This window comes from Hibiscus syriacus, unplaced genomic scaffold (assembly GCF_006381635.1).
Source record: "Hibiscus syriacus cultivar Baekdansim isolate YM2019G1 unplaced genomic scaffold, ASM638163v2 tig00110186_pilon, whole genome shotgun sequence".
NCBI lineage: Eukaryota > Viridiplantae > Streptophyta > Magnoliopsida > Malvales > Malvaceae > Hibiscus > Hibiscus syriacus.
The window spans coordinates 781,058-800,546 of record NW_024062617.1 but is presented as its reverse complement, the minus strand read 5'-3'; the positions used below and the strand labels follow the sequence as shown (position 1 = coordinate 800,546).

At 35.2% G+C, this 19,489-nt stretch overlaps 2 protein-coding genes and 2 pseudogenes across 3 annotated transcripts; 2 read left to right on the top strand and 2 right to left on the bottom strand.

Annotated features, from left to right (window-relative positions):
- The first annotated feature begins 357 nt into the window (after nucleotides 1-357).
- On the top strand, nucleotides 358-5,080 carry LOC120217246 (annotated as a pseudogene).
- A 2,970-nt stretch (nucleotides 5,081-8,050) lies between these two features.
- Nucleotides 8,051-10,063, bottom strand: LOC120217249 (trihelix transcription factor ASIL2-like). Of its 2 annotated transcripts, none has more exons than XM_039214434.1 (2): nucleotides 8,618-10,063; nucleotides 8,051-8,286 (listed from the first exon to the last, which is right to left on the bottom strand). In XM_039214434.1, the coding sequence occupies exons 1-2, from the start codon at nucleotides 9,681-9,683 to the stop codon at nucleotides 8,234-8,236; spliced, it is 1,119 nt and encodes a 372-aa protein (XP_039070365.1). In that variant the 5' UTR covers nucleotides 9,684-10,063; the 3' UTR covers nucleotides 8,051-8,233. The 2 variants fall into 2 exon arrangements, with proteins under 2 accessions (XP_039070365.1, XP_039070366.1); XM_039214435.1 differs by having other exon boundaries at nucleotides 8,251-8,291.
- Nucleotides 10,064-11,214: 1,151 nt separating this feature from the next.
- Nucleotides 11,215-14,465, bottom strand: LOC120217248 (annotated as a pseudogene).
- Nucleotides 14,466-15,231: 766 nt separating this feature from the next.
- LOC120217250 lies at nucleotides 15,232-18,476 on the top strand. The gene is made up of 8 exons (XM_039214437.1): nucleotides 15,232-15,778; nucleotides 15,878-15,933; nucleotides 16,033-16,131; nucleotides 16,444-16,491; nucleotides 17,078-17,147; nucleotides 17,257-17,328; nucleotides 17,978-18,040; nucleotides 18,255-18,476. Exons 1-8 carry the CDS (start codon nucleotides 15,584-15,586, stop codon nucleotides 18,399-18,401), a joined length of 750 nt encoding a protein of 249 aa, XP_039070368.1. The 5' UTR covers nucleotides 15,232-15,583; the 3' UTR covers nucleotides 18,402-18,476.
- Nucleotides 18,477-19,489: the final 1,013 nt, after the last annotated feature.

The window sequence follows — 19,489 nt, the reverse complement described above, 5'->3', positions numbered from 1 at the left end:
AAACTAATAATATATAACGTTTCAGTGACTAAAACTCAACAGGACGACAACATAAGTGACCAAAACTTATATTTTTTTCAATTTAATGAATATAAGTGTACGAAAACAAAAGATAAGTAATCGTTTATGTAATTTACCTAATAATTTATTAAAATATGAAGTAACATATGTATAAATAAAGTACTAAAATTCACATAATTTGTTAGAAAGTGATATTATTGTGAAGAAAGTCTAATATGAGTTTATCTATGCTAAAAGTTCCCAAATTAGTAATAAAAAACTTTGATTAGATCACAAGTAACAAATCCCCACTTAAGGGCTAAGGCACCTTTATTCATTTATTTATTTTATTTCATAGTTTTATTTTTTTTCTATCGCTTTCTCGATTACGATTGAACCGTAGCGAAGACAGAGAAGGGGAAAAAGGGGTAATTTTCTCGGAAACCAAACAACCGGATTAATTTTCCCTGGAACATCGCCTTGAATAGGAAAAAGAACAATGCAGCACCAGAGGCTGAAGCAACAGCAACAAGCCTTGATGCAACAAGCTCTCCTCCAACAACAGTCTCTTTATCACCCAGGCATCTTAGCTCCTCCACAGGTTTTCTACACTTTTTTAATCTATTATCTCTTTTATTTTATTTTTGTTCGAGTAGAGGTTTTTGATCCCTTTTTTTTAGGAATGATTTGTTGGATCTTGCGTTCTTTTTTGTCTTCGAGCTCGTGTTTTTGTTTCTTGTTTGTAATTGATTACTGGAGCTAGGGTTAGTTTGGGAATTTATGTGGCGATGGTTTAGCTTTTGAAAATAAGCTTTTTCTATGGGGTTTAGCTTGAATTGAATGGATTTTATTTCCGTTTTGTTGCTTTCAGCGCTCTGACATGCTTTATCGATTGGAAAGTTGATTTTTTGTTGCATTTTTTTAAATGAACAAGTATTTGTCTTTTGTAAGCGAAGACTCATCATTTTCGGTTAGGAATTTGATGAGAGGTTGTTCTGTTTCTTAATAATTTTAGATTTTCATTATTGCATGAAGCCCCAATATTATTTCACTTATTTGAAGTTGCCATTGGAAAACCAATAGGTGTTTTCATTCTCATTTACTGCTGTTTTTCCTACTTTGGTTTTGTTTAACTTGTGATCCCAATCTTCTGGTTTTGCAAATGTTGAGAAATGATTGGATGTGTTTTAGTACCCTATACTATCTCTCTTGTACAACTAATCTTCTGTTTCTTCATGCTTACATGTACTATATCTTTATCCCATGAAAATTGCAATCTATTTATTTATTTTTCTTTTTATTAAGACAAGTGTTAGAACGTAAAACATGGTTCCTGAATTTAATTTCGTGACTAAGCAAGCAGACACAGTAGTTTTTGGGTTTAAGTTGAAAGTGTTTTTCATTGAGGTTGGAGAAGTTGCCTTGGTCTCTGATGGTTGTAGTTAACATCTTGTTTTTTTAGCTAGTGTTGGATACCTTCAAAAATTCATCTTCTTTCTTTGATTCAAATTCTTTAGAATTGGGTTGAGTGGGAAGGGACATTTTGTACATCATTTATTTGTTTCCCCATATCTATTTTCCCTTTTTTCACATTTTTATTTTGCAGATAGAGCCAATCCCAAGTGGAAATCTGCCACCTGGTTTTGATCCAAGTACTTGCCGCAGTGTGTGAGTGTTTGCCTAGATTTTTTTTCCTTCCAATTTCCTTGTTCATCTGCATTTTGTGCGTCTTCTGTTTCCCTTTCTTAATTGAGCAACTTCCTAGTCACTTTTATGCTTATAACAATATACATTGTATGCCCTTTCCTTCATGAATCTGGTGATTGAAAAATGTTATTGCTACCCTTAATGCTAAGTTCTGAGCTGTTTTCTCTTTTACTTGATGATTGAATAGTTTTGGGAATGTTATAGCTTTTATTTTCTGTCCTCTTTCTAATAACTCAGGAAGTTACTTATAGCCTTTTATTTTGTTTCTTTTCTTTTTAAACTTCTAGTTTTTATTTTGAGAAACTGTAGGTATGTGGGAAACATCCATACACAAGTGACTGAACCACTACTCCAAGAGGTTTTTGCAAGTACAGGTCCTGTTGAAAGTTGCAAGCTTGTCAGAAAGGAAAAGGTATTGTTTTCAAACTAGTGTCCTCTTTTCTTCCCCATATATTATGAGGATGTTGTAAGTGTTCTATGGTTAACTTTCTTTACTAGTCTTTCTCTCTTTTCCTTTAGCCAATTGGTTGTCATATGATTGATATGCCTTTTGTTTTCTCACTCTCATTTAGCAGTCGTCATACGGATTTATCCATTACTTCGATCGCAGATCAGCTGCCCTTGCTATATTATCTCTTAATGGAAGGCATTTGTAAGTGCTAACATTTAATTCCCCCCTTACTATATTTTGAGTGTGATTTTACCTCACGTCATGTAATCTGCAGATTTGGACAGCCTATCAAGGTCAATTGGGCATATGCTAGTGGTCAGAGAGAGGATACATCGGGTTTGTGCATGTTTTAGTTTGCAAAAATAATCTCTGAAATATTCATGATGAGTTGGATTTTTTAATCTACTTTTTGATATTATCATAATTGGTGCAGGCCATTTTAACATTTTTGTTGGGGATCTCAGTCCTGAGGTTACTGATGCAATGTTGTTCGCCTGCTTTTATGTCTATCCCAGTTGTTCGTAAGCATTGTTTCCTTTGTTATTGATACCAGTAAATGTGCTGTAACTTATTAAAGCTAAATGCATAAATTATCCGCTAAGTGTAAATTCATTTGTCAGGAAACCTCAAATAATGTTTTTCACGTTACTTTCAGAGTGATCTATGAATGAAGAAACTGATGCCTTTTCTGATTTCAGGCATGCACGAGTTATGTGGGATCAGAAAACTGGGCGTTCAAGAGGATTTGGGTTTGTTTCCTTTCGCAACCAGCAGGTACTGTTTCTTGGTTAAGTCGTGTTTCTCTTCCATTATAATGTTGCTTCATCTATTGATATCGACTTCTTTTATCTGTTCAGGATGCACAAAGTGCAATTAATGACTTAAATGGTAAGATTAATGCTTTTAATGCAATACGTGTTTTATGTTCATTAACCACTGCTTTAGCCTATCAATAAAGCTGTGAATTTTCGTGTCAAAATGTGATTTCATTTCTTTCCTGCTTTGAAGTATTAATAGGCTGCTGAAAGAGTTATCTGAAAAAAGTTTTTCCTTTCTTTTGTCATTAATTGCACCATGTTTATAGTATCAATTCATTATATTATTGCAGCTGAGCTGAAGAATTGTAGGTAGCACTAATTTTTAAACAGACTGCCACTGGCATAGATTTCTGTTAGCTGATATTGCATTAAAATACATAGGTTCTTTGATTTATTTTTATAGGCAAGTGGCTTGGCAGTCGACAGATTCGTTGTAACTGGGCAACAAAGGGTGTTGGTACCAGCGATGATAGCTCTGATGCCAAAAGTGTCGTAGAACTAACCAATGACTCTTCAGGTGTGTTTATTGTAGCTTTCGAAACATTCACATTATTATTGCTTTTTTTAATGCAAATCTCAAAACTGTTACTATTATTTTTTTTTACTTTTATTTTACCTTTTTACGGCTTCTTCAAATTTGTGCCAAATGTGAAATAAACTTACACCTCATAGCTTTGGACTCAGAGGATGGTAAAGAGACAACAACAAACAACGAGGCTCCTGAGAATAATCCTCAATATACTACTGTTTATGTCGGCAATCTTGCACCCAAGGTAAGTAATTTATGTTAATCTTGAGAACTCTCCTATCCTTCTCATTAAATTTTCAACCAATGATGGTATGAGCTCGAAACGGCTGTCTGTTTTTGGAACCCAAGAAATCCCATCTTCTAATGTAGTTTTGAGCGCTTGCAAGAGTTTCCCTTGTGTTTACTTTGTACTGTAAAGATCATGTTACATTCTCGAATAAAACCATTTTTTTTTTGTTTCTGCAGGTCACCCAAGTTGAACTCTACTATCACTTCCATGCTCTTGGTGCTGGGGTGATTGAGGAGGTTCGAGTCCAGCGTGAAAAAGGATTTGGCTTTGTGAGATACAGTACTCATGCTGAGGCAGCTTTGGCTATTCAACTGCGAATGCTCACTCATATTTATGCGGCAAGCAAATTAAGGTTTGTTCTCCTCTTTTACTTGAAATCTGAATACTTTAAGTGTTTGGTTTTAGGAATTCTTTGCATACTTTTTATGTTCGGACAAGGATCCTAAAATGAGCAATGGATGGTCGTTTTTAATTAGATTCATTTTTGCTGATCTAAATCTGACATTTATTATGTGGATATGACTTTTAATGATCCTTCAAATGCATGAAAAACACTTAAAAAATCTAATTATACTTGTGACGGATACATATCAGAATCTTGCACACCCGAGTCCGACTAATGTAGATTGTGTACTTCCAACTTATTTCAAATTTTAATCCCTTAGTTAATGAGAATATGAGAAACCGGCATCATTAATTTGCTTTATGCAGTGTTCGTGGGGCAGCAAACCTACACCACCCGGGACAGCTTCAAATCCTCTTCCTCCTCCTGCCGCCGCACCTTTACCTGGGCTTTCAGCCACTGACCTTTTAGCCTACGAGCGTCAACTTGCCATGAACAAAATGGGCGGTGTTCACGCCCTAATGCACCCTCCGGGACAGAACCCTCTCAAGCAAACAGCAATGGGAGTTGGTGCTGCGGGAGCAAGCCAGGCCATATACGACGGTGGATTCCAGAACGTGGCTGCTGCCCAGCAGCTAATGTACTATCAGTAAATCGAAATTCAGAGATGGTGTGGTAATTTATTATATCCCTAATTCCCTCGCATTTGCAGGTTTTATTCGAGTTCTAAAGAAAAAAGACATTTAGGAGGCTTTTTAATATGCTTTTCCCCTCGTTCTTTTCTTAGCAGCGGGATGGCATTGCATCCTGCTATTTAATTTCTATCTGTCTATACATAGCATACGTATATGTTTGCTTGATTGTCAATCATATGTATTTCCTGGTATTATTTCGAGTTCTAAATGGCTATCTATCTTGAAGCTTTTTCAATGTACTCATATATATTTCATATGGTTGCTGTCCCAAATCCCAATATATGTAGTACAAGGTTTATTCTATCGTGCAATTTTATATTTTTATTCTAGTAATACTTATATGGGGTAAAATAGTAACTTCATATATAACAGATCGGGCTGATCGTATTATTATCAAAATCGTTCCATACCCATCTAAAAATTCACTTATGTCATGCCATCATTTACTATCACGTCAGTGTCGCAGATTGTCACAGTTTGTTATATTTGCATTGTTGTGGATTGTCATAGTGGTGGTGAAGATAGTTTCAGCCTGCCCAGAGCCAGAAGGTTAAGGAAGTTGATGACCTGATGACAGGGGGTCAGCGACCGAAACCCCAGTAAACAGTGGCCGTAACTATAATGGTCCTAAGGTAGCGAAATTATTTGTCGGGTTAGTTTTGACCCGCATGAAGGCGTAACGATCTGGGCATTGTCTTGGAGAGAGGCTCGGGGAAATAGACATGTATGTGAAGCTTTGTCTGTTAGAAGGTGGTATTCATCGCTTTGTCTGTTAAAGGGTGATATTGATGAATATTTAGAGTACGATGGTAATATTGAAGAATTTATTACACGGGTAATATTAATAATTTAGGTCAAATAAGAGGGTACTTTAAGTCGTATTCTTTTAATAATTATTAAAATCGTTTCATACCCATCTAAAATAGTAACATTGATGAATTTTTGGAATTGATTAATTTATCGTGAGGGTAATATTAATAATTTAGATCAAATTTATATCAATATATATAGATAGATAGAGAGAGAGAATGGGGTAAAATAGTAATTTCAACGGGGGATTTGGATTGTCATCTCTAGCATCAAGAAATTATCTTACTCGGACTTCTCGTTTCGTTGTGATTGTATAAATCGGTTTGACAAAATCTTATTCAATTAAAAGATTTTTAAGAAGTTATATTTTCATATACAATTACTTTTTAGAGAAAAATAAATATTAAAAAGTAAAAATTTAGAACAACATAGTTGATAAATAATTGTAACACAACAACCAACCAAAGAGTCATTAAATTTAATTTCAAACACTGTTTCTGCAACAAACATGGACAAACTCGGCAACACGAGTCATGTTAGAGTTAAAACAGAATAAAATACTAATGTTTATGGTTAAAATGATAATTTTAGTATTTAAATGGCGAAAACAGAAATACATCAATAGTTAGATGACTAAATAGTTAGATTACCATTTATTTATTGTATGTAAGACTTTTCATTTCTATTTAACATCATATTTAAATTGAACAGATATTACTTTGTATTTATATCAATTTAATTGAAAAAAAAATCATATTTAAATATGAGTTTAGATATATAGCTTTTCAGATTCCTGCCTACTATATTTCCTCGCCAATATTCTTAAAAATAACCTCCCCCGTTGATTCGCCGGCGAACATGTATCCCGGCCGTGGGCTAACCCCTCACGGTGGCCAGTCCTCCCGATCACAGTCACAGCCCTGTAAGCTTCTGCTCTAACTTCACCAATTACTCAATTTTACGTTTTTTCTTTCATTTAAAAAAAAAATAGTACATTACTTGAAGGTTTAGTTCTTTGTAAAAAGCGTAGGTGGCAAAATTTGAGGAATTTACTGATATACACTTAAATTTATATAATTTCCATTAATTACAGAAGGCAGAGTTAATTTTTGTTTATTATGAGGTTTGGCGATGGTGGATTCTCACGTGCTAATGTTTGGATAATAGGTCATAAGTAATGAAAAAGTTCTTTTTTCCCCTCGGTTTAAATATTTTTTATCACCATCTCCAGTTTGGCGATTCTTGTGAAATGTCTCATTATACTCGGGTTGATGGAATGCCGGAAAGACAAGGGAGACGGTTTCCAACAGGTTGCCGAGTGGTTTAATGTACTCTAAGAATGAGAATGCCCCTGTTTACTAATATAGGCCGAAAGCATCATTGCCTGCTGGTACTGGATTTCGAGGGAAAAATGATACTCCTGAAATATTGGGCACTCCTGATGCTGTCCTTAATGATGGTTGCCTGTCATTGTTCTACGGGCTCAAACCTGGGATTTCAGAGAGACCAGATTGAACTTTCATCGAGAGTTGTACAGCTCCACTGCACCATGCTTTCTCCAACAAGATTAACATCTCCGATTCAGTACACAAGTCCAAGACACCCAAACCATCCCATGAAAGGAGACCCCAAAATAGTTCAGATATCGTTGATTCGAGTCAGGCTAAGTGCCAAGCTGTGGTCGAGCCTTTTGATATTTGCTTTGCCCAAAATTGGAACTCCAGTCATGCTCAAACCATCTTTGCTTCTTAAGAATAGAGAAAAGCGAACGAAATCAAAAGATCAATTGAAGGGCAATTAGGAAATGTATTGAGACCTGGGATGGTGCTTCTAAAGAAATATGTCTATAACTGATCAGGTGAGGCTTTCTAATTGCTGTATATCAATCTTCTAGTTATATGGGCTTCTAAATAATTCTCTTGATAAGTTCTATATCTCCAGTTCACCCATGAACCCCTTATCTTTCCTTGTTGATGTGTATAAAACTTGAATTTGAGTGTATTATTTCTATGTTGTTCAGACTCGAGTCATAGTGTCCGATACTAGTATATGTCAGTCAATTTATTCCAGGTTTTCTTTGTATTTGAAGGATCCTTGGAGGTTTTGTACCCCTATACTCATGTGGCGGACCCCTATACTTTAAGAAAAGGCATTAGCAGATTCGAATTCTATCTGTTGGTTATTTACTTTTAGAGTACTAAAATCCTAGATACAAGCTTTTTGTTTGACCGACTCTTCTAATCTCTTGAGAAGATCTAAGGTTATTTATTATATGATCTCTGTATGTGATTGTTTGCATTTCCTGCTTCAAATATGTCGAAGTTGACGGTTCTACAAGTTCAAAGTTTTATTCCATAACCCTTCTTGATGGTTAGCCCTAGAAGTAGAGTTCTACCTAATCACATGCTGTTGATGATTTGCCATGTCTTGCCATAGGTTCTTCATTTGCGTTTGCAACCACCATTGCTCCTCCTGCTCTTTCACCCCTATAAAATCCCTTGTAATTACTCGCATTCTCCTTGCCTACCAATACCTCAAGTTTGATGGTATTTCACTTGTCTCAAATCTGTCATGACTTTTGAAGTAAAAACTCACTCCGACTCTGTCTCGACATCGATTCCCTTCATAACAAACTTGTCTCGATCTGTCCTAAACCCAAAATTCAAAAAAAAAAAAAATCAACCATTGGGTTGAAACCTGTCTGATTCTTATATTTTGACCATATGTAGATAATCTAATTGGGCATCTAGTCACTAACACAATACAAGGTACACACACTATGTTAACAAAGAAAACCATGATAACTACACTTGAGAAAACAAGCTACCAATTCCAATACAAATCTAATGTCTTTACTCATTACATACAAATAAGCACATAAAATCTAACCCACTAATCAAATTCCAATCCTACTGAAACTCAAGTACTACAATTACTGTTGTTATTACTATTATTAACTTTACTATGATGGTTACCAGAGTTGCAGATTCCAGCACTTTTTTTCCCTTGCTTCAACTGTGAAATCTCCAGCTCAGTCTTCATGAAAAATTGCATCCTCTGCAATTCCATCTCCTTGGCGAATTTCATCCTCTGCTTCTCCATCTCCACCACTTGCTGAAGCTTCGCGGTCTCCGCTTGCTCGTACGCCTTGCTGAACCGTAATATCGCCTGAGTTATTTCCCTAAATGAATTCCCCCATTTTCTTCTTTTTTCACCTGAACTGGCACCCTTGTGAGCCACCCTTCTTGCCCTTTTTTCTGTCCGAGGTGGCGGTAAACTATCGACCGAATCCACATCGTCATCGTCGTCCTCGGAATCCATGTCCACCAGACCCTGTTTCCTCTGATTCTTCAATACAACAATTCTCGGTTGCTTTTGTTGTTGGAACTGTTGTTGTCGTCTTTCTTGAACTCGAGAAACTCGATATGGATTCAAACTGGACCGGATCCCGACCGGAATCCCCATCGGTACTTTAGACAAAAAGTCAGCACTTCCACCGCCATCATCACCGGGGGAAGCCGAATTAGTAGGAATCTTGGCGGAGGATCCTATAAGTTGATCCAATTTCTCAAAAAACACCCACTTACTCAGCCCGCCTCCGGCAGCAACCTTAACTTTCTCCGACTTATACTTCTTCTTAACCGTATCGATTCGATTCTTACACTGAATATCCGTCTTCGGAGTTTTTGTATAATCTTCTCTGCTACTCACAATATCCGCCACTTCTTTCCAATGCATTTGCTTTAAGTTCCCGCGGCTCAGCTCCAAATACCTCTCTCCCCACGCATCAATCAAAACCTTCGTGGCGGCTTCGCTCCAGCAGTCCTCCCTTCCACCGCCGTTGCTCTTCGGCTTCTGTGGAGGTGGAAGCGCCAGCACTATCGCCTTTTCGTGTTGACCCGGCTCTTCCGGAGGTGGCGAATTCGGAGGAGGTGCGGCTGCTACCGTCACGGTTACACGACCATTGGACGGCGAAGACGGCGATGGAGATCCGGTAGCGGCAACCGACGGGTACGATTGAATCTCTTCGCCATCCTCCATTGGAGACCCAAAAAAATCAATAATTTCAAAAAAGGGGGATATTTAGGGTTTCGACAAGAAACGGAAAATTTGGAAAATTTCGGTATTTTGTGTTTTATTATCGGTGGACGGGAAGGGAAGTGACGGCGTCGGTGAAGGAGGCATTGCATAGGGGACACGTGGAGAAGGGAGGTTGACGTGGAAGGATTTGATTGGTGGGATGTGAAGATTCCGTCACCGGCGTTAATTTTCGGTAATATCGGTCTTATTTTGAGTGATCATTTTCCGAGGGTGTACCGAAACTACCCTTCCTTTGCCTAAATTGTAAGTAGCTTTTGTTGGTCAACGTCAACACTCGTAGGTCAAAAGAAATCTTGTTTGCTTTTAATGGAGAAAAAGCAATCTATAATTAGATCCATATTCTGATCTGGTTTAGAATATTGGATTAAAAGAACACCTCTTTTATAATTCATAAGAAGGATGTCATTTAAGTACAAAAGTTGTACCTTAGAAAAACCTTGAATATATATAAAAAAAAAACATGTTTAATGTTTTTCACCTTAAAAACAAATATCTTGACAAAATATTCTACGACAATTCGAGTATTTTTAGATTTACAATAAGTTATTATAGATCTTTAATTTTTTTCCTTTGACTTAATTATAATTATTTTTTTAAATATCGATATTTAATAATTATATGAATCTTGATTATATTTAAAGTTGAATTGAGTTAAACTTCTTAATAAAATTCAAAATTCTCTTCTATTTTTCCATTTACAAAATTTAATATTGAAATTTTATTTAAATAAGACTAAAGTCTTTACTATTCAATCTAACAAACTAAATGTTAGGAATCATCGTTATTATTTGTCTTTCTTCTATTACAAATCTATTCATTAAAATTTAAGAAAATCGCTTTCACTATGATTTCAACTAAAACATCTTGATTTAAGCTTTAATAGCGGACGGCAAGGACAAAGAACATATATATATATGCTGCACAAAGCTTCTTTTTAAACAAATTTTCAAATTATATTTAAAATATTTTAATAATTATTATTTTTAAATAGTTTGAGATCTAAATAAAAAGTAGTATATATTCAAAATATTTTTTAATCATTAACAATGCACACATATCTTATAGACGCAACTGCTTAAACTCAGGACCTCTAAAGAGAACAACATTCACTCTTTATAACTACTTGATGAATTCTTAACTATTAAATTTTATATTCTCTTTACATAAATCATAAATATTAAATCTTAAATAAATTCAAAATATATAACAAATTTTCATCTAAAATTTTTTTAATCAGTAAAAAAGTTTTAATCGTTAAATATATTAATAAAGATATTGGACATGAATCAAAACATTTAAACGATTTCAAAATTTTCAAATTGTATTTTTTAACTACTGAAATATGATCTATTGATCGACTAATCTAAATCGAATTTTACATAAACTTATTTTGGAGGAAAGCCTCTTAATTCAGTTTATTTCATTCACAAATACCCATATTCAAACCCTTAACCTTGTTTCAAAGATATAGTTCATCCCACTACACGACTAGTTGTTAATGAACTTTGTATTTAATGATGTATTTGATACATGAACTTTGGTTTTATGCATGTGATGCAAATCAAGTGATCAATCATCAAAAACACAAATCCCACTCACTACATAAGCAGTCTCCATATAGTTCTAAACCATAACAAGTGGTGAGCTTCGTCGGCCAATCAACACTACAGATATAGCTGAATAAGCTCGTCGCTAACAACGGAAGGAGTGAGAACACCCAAATCTGTGAAGAGTAGAGTAAGATATTGAGGAGGGGTGTAATCTCGAGCGGACTTTTCGACCTCAACCTTGGATGGGATAGGTACCCCGAAATCAATAGTGCGTAAGGCAGGACCCATATCCTTTTGGTCCAACGGATAAAGACGGGCGAACTGCAAAGAAAAACATCATATGCTAATAAAAAACCGTTGACTTCTCGATACGGATTCTTTCTTATGAGTCTATACCATAATCTCCTAGTTCAAATGGTTTTGGAAAAATGAGAAAAAGAATGAAGCCTTAATCACCTTGTAGCTTTCGGCAGCCACGTAAACGGGTTTGTTCATGCTATGTGACACTAATGCAATCTGATAAGTTCCCATCATATTTATGATACCCCACTTTCAACGACTCCATCGGCCCCGACAAGTACCATGTCCACCTCGTCCATCGTATATGCCACCGCCGAGTCTATTAGAAGCTTTACCGGGACATCAAGCTTTGCCAGCTCGTTAGATAAGCGTAACCCTGTTCTGTCGGGCCTTCCTTCTGTATTGAAAGCATGGTCATAAACTCATCATAAACATATGCAAAAGATGACTCGACTCCTTTTTGGATGACAACATCACATTTGACTTAGTCCTGAGGTATGTAGAAAGCTGAACCTGTGCAGAAAACTCGGAAGTGTTTCTTGTTTTGTGCCGCTGTCTTCAATACTTCAAGGACAACTCTGGAGAATCCGTGTACCAAAATGGTACAACCATCAAATATGAAATCTTGACATAGCATTGCAATAATCCTGCGTGCCTGCAATGTTCAGGAATACTGTCTTCAGGACGAGAATGATTGAAGTATAACTGAAGTTAAATCATAAAAAGTAATGATAACCCAAAATACCTTACAAGATATTTCCCCAAACTTCTCTGCACGCTCTATCAACCGAGACCTAGCTGAATTGAAGTCCTCATATTCTAAAGCTGATGTTCGAGTCACGTACCGCATGAAGAGATCACAACCTGCTGTCAAAGAGATCGAGGTAGTGTCCCATGCCTGGAAAGCAAACATCAAGTTAGCAGTGATGCAAACAAAGACTACATTAAACCCTCAAACTGAACGAACTGGGATAAGTTCTACATGTTACTCTCTTATTTCCACATCTTCCGCATCTCAAAAACAGGATTCCTCACCCAAAGTAACAGAAAAAAGATATGTTAAATTCCAACCAAATTCACACCTGATGAATCAAACTTTAGTGCCTCGACATTTTGATTATAAGAAAAATCTAATAAGTACAAATTCTATACAACAGTGCGATTGTGTTTTAAAAATAAAAGAAGGGTATATCTGATACACATTCCAAAATACCATACACCATACAGGTAACTTGTAAATCTAACACACACTGGCAGCGGATGAGAACAAAACACCCTCGTATATTTATAATGCACCCAATATTTTCCCCAACTCTATTTATCATCTTGCTATGCATCTAATAAGTCATTCTTTAACCGTTTACAATATGACTTCTCTTAAATATACAAATGCTAAACAGCTAGAGGCAACATAAAAGGATTGCTTTGGGGCACCATTCTATTATCATAAAACATATTGCCAATGGTTGAAAATGCCGGACACCTAATAATGAGAATGACTTCATATCAATAAACCTAAGCAACTTATAATATACTTCCGTAACTATGGTGCTAACATCACTTATAATGCCATTGGAAACTCGAGAACAAATTTGAAAACTTAAAAGAAAAAATGATTAAGACAATGCAGTATACTAGGCCTTTACAATCATACATGGATTAGCATTTAACCAGTGCGTGTCCTACACAGCAATATGGTAAAAGCTAGCTTTTATACACAATTACATGTCTTAGCTTGTATACGATTCAAGCGAGTAGCTTAAACTTTGTTAATCTGATTCTTCATTTTTTTTCCTGAAGTACATATGTAAACACATTCTTGGACATGAGGATGGAGATGGGATTATCTAAAAGACCCACCACGAACACTAAAACCTTGGAAAATTTTGAGCCTACCATGTCCGACAATTACATGGATATCCACATTAAAACTCTCACATGTCTTAGCTTGTATAAGATTCAAGCGAGTAGCTTAAACTTTGATAATCCGATTCTTCATTTTTCCTGAAGTACATATGGAAACACTAAACACATTCTTGGACATGAGGATGGAGATGGGAGTCTCTAAAAGATCCTCCACGTACACGAAAACGTGGGCAAATTTTGAGCCTACTCATGTTCGACACTTACTCCCGAAACCCAGTAACTCAGCGCTTAAACACACACATATGATTCTATAAATTTCCGTATTTCACTAAGTTTGACAGTATAATTCATCAGTCATTATCAAAACAATGAAAAGTGTTTAACTTATAAAGAAATTTTCAGATAAATAAAAAGTAAAGGACTCACTTTGAGCGAATCAGAAGCCTTTTTTAGCTCAATTTCAAGCTCCATCATGGTAGTAGCTTGGCTAGCCGTAATAACCGCCGCGAGGGCACGGATGGCCGCCACGGCCTCCGCCAAATCTGGTTGCTTCCTCCAGCTATTGAACTCATCAATAACGCTAAACGCCTTATCGCCTCCTCTCCCTCCAGCGGCCGGGGCGATTCTCCCATCACTTACAGACGAGTCGTCGTCGTTGGTTTGGATGCTGACGGCGGCCTGAGCCTGGGCGAGCCAATCGCTTGTTACGACGGCGTGGTGGGCGGCGCGGGTTTGGTAATAAGCGGAAATGTTGGGTTTAGGGTTTTGGAGAGAATCTTCCATTGAAGAAGGTGGAGACGAGAGCAAGAGCGATTCGGGATTGGGTGGAACGGCGGCGTTTTGTTCTTGCTGTCTGTCGAGAATGAAAGAAGCAGATCTCCACCACATTTAATAATGTTTTTCCTTTCCTCTTTGAGGTACGAGGGTCACTTTCTCGGGAAAATTTTAAGGAAAGTGAATGGATCAACGAGAGAGATTCTGGGTTATTTTTGTGCTTTTAGGAAGGATAATTAACTAGGGGATTAAGATTATGAACAGAGAAATTAATAAATAAAAAGTTTTCATTTTAGCCCTAAAGTATGGCGTGGTTTTCATTTTAACACTTAATTTTTTTAGTTTCTTTATTTGAGTGACATGTAAAAGTCAAGTTAAAATAAATATATTTTAAACACAAAACTAGAAAAGAATAAATATATATAAATTAAATAACTTATATTTTGAGGAATTTCAGAATGTTTTGATCATATAATATTTTTTATTCGATTTTTGCATTAATTTTTCTTCATCATCTTTTCAATCGTAATTTGTAATCAATTTTTAAAAAAATTCTCAAAAATAAAAAAAAAATCAATATTTGTTTTTAAAATATTTAAATTTTTATCTCTAAATCTAATTTCTAATTAAATCAAAACCTCACTGTAGTTCACTCATTTTCTTAAACATCTTTTTGACTATTCTAACTTATTAAAAAATAATTGGAAAACTTCAGATATATTAAAATACAAAAAAATCATTAATTTATTTTTAATTATCCTTAAAATAATCATTAATTGATTAAAAGATCATATAATATTTTTAATTATATTAGACAAAATGGCCAAAATCGTTGATGAATCTAAACTTTAGGGTAACATTTGAAAAAAAATGTAAGAGCTAAAATGAGAATATAACTCTAATTTAGGGTCCAAAATGTGTATTAAACTAAAGTTGATACAATCCATTTTCAATCTTCTAAATTTTATATAGTCCTAGACAACAGACAATATCCCACATTTTCTCTAACAAAATTTTCGAACTTTGAACCTTTCAAACAAGCTTCAAAAGCATTTGCTTCTCCTCTTCAAAACAAAATAAATAAAAAGTAATTCTTCTTCTTCTTTATCTTTGCGCTCGCTTTGCATAACTAAATGCTTTGATTTTACTCATAAACAGAACCCATTTTCTTTTCGTTGTAAAAGTGTTGAATTCTTTGTAAAAAAGGATATCTTTTGTTGTTTCTTGTTCTTAGTTTTTGGATATACAGACCCTTTTGAATCCCTTGGTTTTTAATACCCATTTGAACCCAAAAGGAATTCCATTTGAATTCTTTGTTCTTTTTTTTTCTTTGACATTTTATCATACATTATGAGGGCTAGACTGGTGGTTTTTCCAATTAGAGGCAAAATCTGGTGTTTTAGCAGATCCATTGATCAATCTGCATCACAATTCACCTCTACTAACACTCCTTCCACTGTCAAAGACCTCTGGAAGAAGATTTCATCCAGGCCCAAGCCACTCAATGCCAATGTTGAGCTTCTTGTTGATTTCATTTCAGACAAGGTTTATATATATATATATATCATTTTCATGGACCCTTTTGATTTTCAATGTGCTTTTCAATATGCATTGAGTCCTTTCTTGTTCATGTTTTTAACATAGATGAATAATGCATGGGCTGGTCTGGAAAAAGCACCTGAAGGCAGTTTCAAGAACAAGTCCATGGGTATTAGTTGAAAATCAAATATGATTGGTTTGAATTACTGGAGTTTTTGCCTTATTTTATGTTGATTGTGTTTCGGTTTTGATATTTATAGGTTTGGATTACAGCTTTTAGCTCGAGTTAAGCCGTCTGAGATTCTGTTGAAATCTATAACCAAAGAGGTCACTAATGTTCGGATTGCATACCCCTCCAGGTTATTTATTTTCCTCTTCTTTTTTTTCAATTGTTATAAAAAAATAGTTATAATCTCCATACCGGTGTCGGACACGAGTATTTAAAGAAAATGAATGATCGGAGCATGTAGGCATATTCAAATGAGCAATGGAGAAAGGTAGGTATCCTTCTATGATTTGTCCCTGTGTTGAATTCTACATGGAATTTGGATTCTTCAATGAGAAACTAACACTAAATACACTGTGATCAAGAATACCGGAATTTGGTTTTCTAGTGTCCGGCATTTTGGATAATTGCTGGTTTGTTCCTAATGCTTCTAAACGCTTTGCAGTTTGAATGCACGGCTTGTACGGAGAAGATTACGACAGATAGCCTTGAGGTAATTGTTCTACTGTTCTTTCTATGTGCTTTACTGATATTGTGGAGATTAGAATACATGAAAATGTAGTGGAGAAGCTTGGTTGTTTTCTAGGTTCCTGTATTTTTCAAAATGATCATGAGAATAGCTGCAAAGGTCGTTTAACTTGGTTTATGGCTTTCTGGAGGAACCACTTCTGGATTATCGGGAATTCCCTTCTGCTTGAATCCTGATGAATATGGACGTCCAGAATCTCTAGACAGTTTTTGCCTCAATGGACAGTTTATCGATTTCTAGACATTTTAATCTCCAACAATCCAATGAAAAAAGGGGTTTTGGAGATTTGGTGTTGTTTTAATTATGATGATATATATTTTTTATATAATATGAATTCATACAAACTATGTTGCTCCGACTCTTCGCTTTTCTTGAAGTGCTTATGTTTGACACATTTTCAAGCATGGGTATGGGGATATGCCCCTCGAACAACCTTCCAAATACATTGGAAACGTAGAAATATTTTTTCTGACAATTATGCCTGAGCTCGAGTAACATAATATGCACGTAAGCAAGATTATTTCTAACCAAAGTGTTCTCTGATTTTCAGGGGTACTGTTATACACAGGAAATACTTTTACTGTTCGGTTACGTTGCTTCCACTGACTACTGCACTTGCTGTACGTATGTTGTTACTTTGTTGCTCCATCATTTATGGTTTAACCATTTTGAACTTTTCCTTGTCCTGATTTTATCTCACATTCTCGCTTAAATCTTCTTGCTCACTAGGTTCTACCTCTGCCTAACATCCCCTTTTTTTGGGTCCTGTTTCGCACATATTCACATTGGCGAGCTCTCCAGGTGGGATTTATTATTCCTGAAGATACTTTCGGGTGCTTTAAAAGAGACCGTAGTTGTGGGATATTTTATTGCATCTAGTATTTGAATCGAACAGTTTAGCATAACCTTTGTCAGCCATCATATCACAGATCAACTTTAGCTGCCTGAGTCATGTTATTCCGACTCTTCTGTTTTTCTTCAAGTAACTGTGTCCAATACTCGTGCTTGACGCATTTCCAGATAAAAGTATAGAGATATAACCCCCCAAACACAAGAAACAAGTGGAAAAAAGTTGAATGTACCCATATTCGTCCCTCAAAGACGAGTCCGGGTAATGTAGTGCCTAACTTGAGTCATATATGCAACCATAATCTGTTTTGAACATGTTAAGATATTCACAACAATACTTTTTCTCAAGTGGTTCCTTGCTACTGCTTTCGTTCACTCGGCATGCTTGTTTTTTATTTCAGAGTGGTAGAAGATCCTGTTCCGTACATAGGTGAGAGGAAAAAAGGAACTGATATGCCTAGTTTTAAATATGTTGTTAAGCTTGGTACCTTTGTTTTCGGTCGATTGTAATCACTGTTTTTTAACCTTCCACTTAATACAATCCGTTGGTATAAAGTAAAACAGTGCGCTCACCATTTCTTTGTCTATGTCGACATTGCAGGGAAGCGAGAAGCTTCTTCAATTAGTCACAGATTCTTCCAGAGCTCAAAAATGCTCTTCCAAGGTTTCCGTTTACCATTTCATGCTCTTATCTTTATTTTCTTTTTCGGTTTTTAATTTCAAAACCATTTTTAGGAAAGAAGCATGAAATACAAAGATGAAGGTCCTTTTGTCATTTGCAAGACCTCATTATTATATATTCATTTCGATCGATATTCTAGTGGAGTGAACAAAATACGGATTCCGATGATAACACGAGCTTACAATTTTCTTAATAGGTTTTGGAGCCGTCGAAGGAGTTGGAGGAGCTTGTTCAGAGTGGACATGATGACAATGGTAGTGTTAATGAAAAGGCTATTTCAGATATATGCATCAAGTTTAGGTTGAATAAGAATGATGTTTTGAAGTGGAGGGATTTGATGTAATTTTCCCCATTTATTGTTTTTGCCTATCAATTTGGAATATTTTCATTCATTGCAATTATATTTTCTTTTTGCCAATGGAACTTTGCTATTTGCGAACAACCCCAAGGACCGATGATTAAACTAAGAATATGAGAAAACAATATGATTAAACTAACAATTTGGAATATTTTCATTCATCGCTCAATTATTATATTCTTGTTTTGATCACTAACTTTAAATTTATAAAGCATTCATTTCGTAGTTAAATAAATTGACAGGATTGGATATCTAATTTAAAAGAAAATTATGAAAATGGCCAAGATTTTCTTTTACCTTTTATGAAATCTCCATTTTAGATTTCCTTTAATGAGACATTTTATTTTAATGATGGAGAAATTAAGAGGATACAAGCTATATGTCATGATTCTATATCGATCAGAAATCATATATAAAAATTAATTTTCTCTAAATTTTAAGTTAAATTTTGTATATTTTAAATAAAGAACAATGAAGTGAGCTTAACTTGTGTCGTCGAAAAAAAGTCAAAAATAATAATTTCCCCACCAACATAAAATAAATAGAAAAACTAGCATCGTCTTGAGGAAGAAAAAAGAAAAAAATTTATATACCAACATATAACTTCCTCATCAATAAAAATGTAATCCATATCGATCAACAAAAAATCGATCACATCACCCTTTCGTTTTTTATTTAGGCTTCAATGTTGAAAAAGAATATTATTGTCATTAGAGATCATGAATTCGAACAGCTGCACGCATAGGATGTCTATATATTATCAATTAGTTAAAAAAATTCTGAACATATATTACCTTATAATCATCCCAAACCATTAAAAAACTTTTAAACAAGTGACAAAAAAGACGAAAAAATTTAAAAGTTCAATAACTGCATTAAATTTTTTAAAGTTTAGCGACTAAAACAAGAGCACGGTGAAAGTTGAGTGATAATTACCCAATAATCTGAAGTTTGGTTCAAGCATTCACTTTTAAAATTGCATCCAACAAATTCGAGTTTCGAATCTTAAAATCGACCACTTCATTGAAAATAAGAAAAGAAAGGCAGAAGTAAATAAGAAATAGCCATTAAAA